At 44.4% G+C, this 7,265-nt stretch overlaps 1 protein-coding gene across 1 annotated transcript in view; it reads left to right on the forward strand.

Annotated features, from left to right (window-relative positions):
- Window positions 1-7,265, forward strand: part of LOC106809925 (WD repeat-containing protein 66-like) — a 51,141-nt gene that overhangs the window by 19,248 nt on the left and 24,628 nt on the right. Inside the window, exons 10-11 of the mRNA XM_014813165.1 lie at window positions 3,304-3,451; window positions 4,240-4,331. Coding sequence (XP_014668651.1) covers window positions 3,304-3,451; window positions 4,240-4,331 — 240 coding nt within the window. The remainder of the gene's footprint in view (window positions 1-3,303; window positions 3,452-4,239; window positions 4,332-7,265) is intronic.

The following is a 7,265-nucleotide window of genomic DNA, read 5'->3' on the forward strand; positions in this document are numbered from 1 at the left end:
CAACGCTTGTCCGATAAAAAAATACCCTAGGCGGAGATAATCGCGCTTCCTAAACCTCCCCTCACATGCCAAACGCCGCTCGAATCCACTTCTGTCCGCATCCTTGCACCCGTCTAAGCATTTCGGGCTATCGTTTCCGCACCGCTTGGAGCGCTGATAATTGATGTCACATGCCCAAATTTGCGTACTCTTACTAGCTGCGTGTAGAGACTTTAATTAAAAAAACATTGCCCGCGGCTCCGATCATGACGGGCATTAGCCTGATAGGGAAAATAATGGGAGGTAAGGGGATAGGCGCATGCCCCCGAAAGTCATTCATAAAATTATCGGCCGGAAAAACCGGAACTCCCGACGAAGCAGACGCGTTAGCCGCGCTGAAGGATTGCGGACAGAAGTGGATTCGAGGCGACGTTTGGCATGTGGAGGGAGGATTTAGGAGCCGATATCTCCGCCTATGAGTTATCGTATTGACAAAGCGCGTTGGTGCTTAGTTGGTTAGAGAGCAAGAATTCGGCGCTTAATGCATATACACTGAATTATTATAGACTCTTGCAGGCAAAGTTCGAGATAATGTTGTCAGTGAAATAGCCATATTTTCCGTTTTCCGTATAGTACACTCTTAGGTATTATTAGCTCTGATATATATGCGATGTCACAAATCCTGCCTGTGCTGTGAATAGGATTAAGATCTTTTTCAAAAATATTGTTGCTGACATAACGGTTAAGGTAGTACTGGAAATAAAGGAAGGTTATGACACCCATACTGGTGCCTTTTTCTTGCTATATGTCATATGAAATCTTTAGCAGCGCTATTAACCTCGGTGAACTCAAACCCATGTTCATCTGATTGTGGCCACATGTTCATGCTGCCAGCGCAATGGCATGCATAGCTAATCGTCTAACCTCCTAAGTCGCATAGCTGCACGTGTTTGTGAATAGCAGTAGCCTCTCACAATTACTCTTCTCCTCAGGACGAGATCGCTGCGTGACCTTGTTTCAGAGCCACGCTTGGAGACTGAAGGGCGAGTTCGTGGGCGTACGGTTGGCGCCAGAGGCGCACTACAAAGCGCGTCTGGCCAGATCATGTTTGGCGGGAAGCAGCATTCGAAGTTTCCGCGTCTGATTTCTCTCGGAGAAGACAGGGTTTGGTGAGCCGACAGTGCGCGTTTTTCGCTGCCTCACAAGCGCTACGGCCCGGGCGTAATACGTATGCAGGAGCCGCCACTGGCGATGATGTTTTTAACAGCAGAGACAGCGGTCAGTATCGTGGGTGGGAACAATAAAAGGCAGTTGTTGGCACACGCAATAACCGTGTTCAACCCATAATGTATTCTTCATATTTGACAGATATTAGGCTGGCCTAAGGTGTCCAGCTAGTCGGATAATGGTCGATCCCAAGAGCATGCCAGTAAGATCGCCGACAAATGGATAACGTACATGGAGGCGTTTTGTTGGAGTGTCTGCAGGTTGAATACGACTTGGAGGAGACGCACGAGAAATGATCTTACACTTGCAGAGCGGAGAGGTTGGCAGCAAACCGCTGTGCCAAGCGATGTTATGGCGTGTACCCGTCACTCACCAGCCGAAGACTTCAATTCTCCCGGCAAACAACCAGGTCCTAGAAAGCCTGAAATCCCTTCGTGCAAGCTGAAACGTGCTCGTACTCATCGCGGTATGTCACATTTGTGTCCGTGTGACTTATGAGTGTGATTATGCTTTATTATATAAAATCTGAATGCAGGCTTCTTGGTATGCGGATGATTAGAACACACTTCAGTTATTGCTTTGTTACACAACATCATTTGTGTACGATTAATGCTTTACCATACAAGTTTACTCCATTCTACTTGTGGATTTCCATGTGAAAATAAGTAGAATTCAGTAGGAATATGTGTTTCATACGATCAATGCTACGATACAGACGATCAGTATTTTCGCATGCTGGACGCGACGTATATGCCAGCTTGTCATACTCGTAGGCTCTCCTTTACCGCTCACAGTTCAGAGATGAAACTATACAACACAACGACCAAGAATGTGCAGAAAGACAGTGCTTAGTCCATAAGCCTATGGAACTCCCTTGCCAATGGTAGTCTAAACACGTCTGAACATGTGCTGCATAAGGCTAGTGCGTATTAATTCACACCGGGGTCATGGCCTTATAGAGCTGAAGGTCCGATGGGACCGAATATTGCATGGTAATTAACACAGTACTCTTGCGACACGTACAACACGGCATGCGTTGCGCAACGGGATGCCTCTGCCTGATGCGTGTGTGTGTGTTGTGTGTGTGCGGTGCGTGCGTGCTCGTGCTAGTGCGTGCGTGCAGTCGCTGGTGAGGAGAAGAGAGAGCCGAGAGAGAGAGAGTGTGCTGTCGTGTGCGTGTGCGTGTGCGTGTGCGTGTGCGTGTGCGTGTGTGTGTGTGCGTGTGTGTGTGTGAGAGAGAGAGAGGTGTGAGTGTGTGAGAGAGAGAGATTGTCCCGTTGCGCAATCATGCGTGTACGCAAGTCGCGAGATCACTGTGTGAGTGGATGTCCGGATGCGTAGCCTGGAGGCTAGGCGACCGGTTCCGGATGCGTTGCCACTGCGCATTCGAAAATGCATCTTTACACCTTGAACACATAACCTTTGGTCTATCGGACCTTCGGTCTATCGGACCTTCGGTCTATAGGGCTGTAACCATTCACACCGGTTCTGGTTTGATAGTATTGCAGCATATGGCTATTTAACTAAAACTAGCAAAAACCGTGCAAGTTTTTTGTTTGCTGTCGCAGGGCTGCTATAACAAAATCATGCGAATGTATGAGATCTTTTGGTAATGAGACTTGAGTGCATAAAAACACAGATCAGATACTGTTAATCTTGGTGTGCTATCGAAAATGAATTAAACGAGACAGTTTTGCAATAAAACGGGTAATGGTAGCATTTACAAGCGTTTATTTATGAAGTGTTGCCACACTTCAATAATTTCAACGCTTCCATAACTCACACCCCAATGCTAAAACGTACTTGGACGTGTAAGCTGTGAATACCAATTCAGCACAAACTGTTATTGGAAGTTTTCGTTATACGGGTTTACGCGTTTTGATAGCAACATTGGGAATTAATGCTGGCACCTTAGTAATCCCATCTCGATGCCAGTTGTTACCGTCACAACGCCTGAGAAATCGCAAGCATGTCATCGGTATGTTAATAGCAGTTGCTGGACGCGTGCGCGTTTTGTAACCTGCTTAACAGCGCCCATCTATTGCTTAAGATGTTGTTTTCGCAGAGCAGTCGACAAAAATACTCCTTTTTTTTCAGCCTTCGCATTATTCATCGACAAGGAAATTCTCGGCAGAAAAAGAAGTTCTACGCCGCTCACAGAACTGCAGACAAGGTCGGATTGCTGAAGCTGCCGCTGGATGGCAACCCTCATAACTCGCTGGCAGTCATTGGACACCCGGGCGATGTGAGTTACGTGGTGTCAATATACAAACCTACACGCTGTGCGTGTGGCTGTTGGAGACTACAACTACCGTATATGATCGCGTAATAACCGCGGGCGCCTATTAGCCGCACCTCAATTTGAATCGGGTAACCAAGTATTGCGCCTAGTATATTTCCCCTCACGGTATGGCGCACTTATAATCCGCAGAGCAATTACAGGGTTGAAATCTGAGGCCAAATATGTGGTTATTACGCGAGTATATAATTAAGGTATTACTGTTACAACAATCTTGGAGTGGGTAGATTTAATTGTGATGCAATAATTAATCCTATAAAGCTGAAGAATATGTTCTAAATGTACCAGTAATGTATGAACAGTTACCTCTGCTTTTCTCAAAAACTTTCATGCTTTTTGTTGTATGTTGTAGCAATTTATTATAACTCGATAAAACAAATAATTATAATAAAATAATCAAACCTATTAAAAACAAACCTACTTAAAGTGATGGAACAAAGCTAGTCTAGCAAATACTTTTGGTTGTTGTATGACATATGTACTATATATATATATATATATATATATGTGTGTGTGCGTGTATGCGTGCGTGTGTGCGTTTGTGAATACCCTAGGCAATATCGTGGAAATGCAGCAAGCAAAACTAGTAACTAAATTTAAATGTAATTAAATCAATAACATGAGTGATTTATATCATTTTTCTAATGCCTTTCCGAACGAAATCTTTAGTTTAATAATCGTTGCAATAGATTTGTATGCGTACAATCATTGCCTTCTAAATGTTTAATTCTCAGGTGGTAGATATATGCTGCAGCCACGATGGTAAATCCATGTTCACAGGTGGCGCCACCGATGCCACTGTCTTCATGTGGGAGATGAACTTTGAGTAAGTTTAATAGTATCTCGGCTGTAATTTTTTAAATAGTTTAATAGTTCTTTGTGGTGGCAGGGTTTGTACTAACTGCGTTGAAGACCAGGGAGCAGGCTGCATCATGCAGTGTGTTTCATTGTTGATATGCCTGGACGATGAAACCTGACGAAAGCCCCGATGACATATTTCGTTAATGGTTGTCTGTTTTTGTCTTGATCTGGCATGTTAGCGTGCCAAAAAATGCCAGCGATAGCATACGAGACAAGAACTTTTGTGCTAAAGCCCCACCAACCGTTATCAAGGATTGCAGGCAAACTGCTTGGTTTCGTCCATTTTAGCTGCTGATTACTCAACAGTGAAGTCATGCTTGGATCTCGTGTTAACAGTAGTTCTGTGCACATCACGTGCTCCCTCGTGCTTAGTTAATTAGTTGTGTAATTTATACTGTCGGTCTTAGGATAGGACTCCTAGGATAGGATAGGATAGGACTCCTAGGATAGGATAGGATAGGACTCCTTTAGTCCTAGGATAGGATAGGATAGGATAGGACTCCTTAGTCCTAGGATAGGATAGGATAGGACTCCTAGGATAGGATAGGATAGGACTCCTAGGATAGGATAGGATAGGATAGGACTGCTAGGATAGGACTCCTAGGATAGGATAGGATAGGATTAGGACTCCTATCACGCCTTTTAATTGCGCAGCGACGCGAGGGAATAATAATACGATGTGATTATTACTTGCGAGCAGTGTGTTAGAGGCACTCGCCATCTAGGCGGTCTGGGGATCGTACCATTCTACGACCTGCTGGAAGGTGGCCAGTCCGGCACCTATTCCGAGAGATGGAGAATTTCTTCTACTATGGCCAGACTAAGAGGTAATGGATATAAGTGGGTTTGTACGTTGTGCAGGCGAAGTCATACTCGTCTTACTCAGCATAAATGTCCTCTCAAAACGATCTAAATTTAAATTATTATCGATCATTTTTTAAAATTCTAATTATAAAATATACTTATTATAAATTTTAATTATAAATTATTTTTTTGGGGTGCGCCAAGAGACGCGTCTTGCTTGTAATGCATCGTTAACTAGAATCGAACATTTCATGCTTTTGATGCAATTACGGGATGCCTTTCAATGATTAAATTATCCTGAAAAGTATTGATGCGAGTTATTACTCGGTGTTGGGACTCGACAGGTCATGTAGCAAAAACAGATATAGATGTGGCTTTCGGTGCATTGTAATAAAATTTAGGGTGAGTTCATATGTAAAAATTAATTTTCTGTGTGAAAATTACTGCTAAATCACCAGGATTGGTGCGTGCGATGTATAAAGGGACCGGTGCACTCTTCATTGTCTGTGGGTCTCGTGCTATATCAGGCCTGAGGACCGATGGACGTTCACAGAGTAGCCAGTAACGTGAAAGTGGAGCAAATTCCGTACGTGATGAGGGCGCTGGGTACTACCCCACACAACCGGAGGTGAGTGGGTTTTTATGGCGAGCTGCAAGTAGGTTTTTGGAGGATTTCAAGGTGGGAAGCTAGAGGTGACGTAGGTTTAGAGTGTGATTGTCTAGATAATGATTAGTAGAATCATCTATGCATTGTCGGGCATTGTAGATACGTATAGCAGGAAGTCCAAGTGGCTGTGTAGTTTGATGGCATATAGTGGACTGATGTTATACCATTGAGATGAACGCAAGTGAGTAATAAAAGTTGTTGAATAATAATCATGTGTCATTGCGGTTCACGTTTTCTAAAAAAAATGGATGTAACGATGTGCATGTTATTGTGTAACAAACAAGATAGCCTTAAGCGGGGGACACACGTCATGCTAAGTATTTATTCCGCAGTTCCGCAGCGATTGTTGAAATCGCAGCGCAAATTCGCAATGTGTGTACGCTCAAGCGGCGGGCGAATTTTTTGCTGCGAATTTCATCCGCACGAAATTCGCAAGCGATCAACATATTTGATACTTTTTCGCTGCCGTGAACGCTGCGAATATACACTGGTACCGTCCCTTCCAAGAAGCCGATATTAGGCCGCGTGTTGTGTGTACGCTGCGGCACGTGGCGAAAAATCGCATGGTGTGTGCCGCTCATTATCGCCCAGCGGGTGCGAATATTTTCGGCCGGCGATTTGCTGCGGATAGATCGCCGCGGACGTGCGAATAAAATTCGCAATGGTGTGTCCCAGGACTTTATGACATGAGCATATATATATAATAGCTCATGTTTGAGATTGAAGTGTATGCAGTTAATGTATGGTAGGCAGATGAGGATTCTGTCGATTAAGCCAAGACACACAGCACTGAATAAACGGTGTGTTGACGCTCGCCGTTTGTCATTTTTGAGGATTAAGTAATTAGTCGCGAGTGTAAGTTATGAGTTCCATTGATCACGCAAGCGAAAGCTGTTTATGGAAAAGGCCATCATAAGAGAGCATATGGATTGCAAAGGATTTCAATGATCTCTTACGTCGCAGTGCTCGTCGTGAAATTCACGCGCCGACGAGGCATACCGCTTGATCCAATGTACCGTTTGCGCGGTTAATTTCTATATTGCTGCACAAATTCATTTGAAATAATAATGGAACGGCACATCTAATTTGCAATGTGTAATGCGTGCAGGCGAGAGCATATGTGATGGCTAGACTAAACATCAAAAGAAGTGAATGCTGCGTAGCATCTATTAAATGAAGCATCCTAACATATTAATGAGCATTTGAGCTAAAGCTTGTTAAACATGGACTTTTTACGCCTACTCATGCGCGAACGCCTCGTATGGAGTATCGTCATCCTTTACGCCCATATATCATGGTTTTCCGTGGTTGATAATATGTGTGGCATGCGTGCGTGCGTGTGTGTGCGTTATGTGCGTGGCGTCTGTGGTGGTTGGTTGCGTGCTGTGCGTGTGCGGTGTGCGGCGTGGCGTGTGTGTGTGGGTGCGT

The sequence above is a fragment of the Priapulus caudatus genome, unplaced genomic scaffold, assembly GCF_000485595.1.
Source record: "Priapulus caudatus unplaced genomic scaffold, Priapulus_caudatus-5.0.1 Scaffold396, whole genome shotgun sequence".
Lineage (NCBI taxonomy): Eukaryota > Metazoa > Priapulida > Priapulimorpha > Priapulimorphida > Priapulidae > Priapulus > Priapulus caudatus.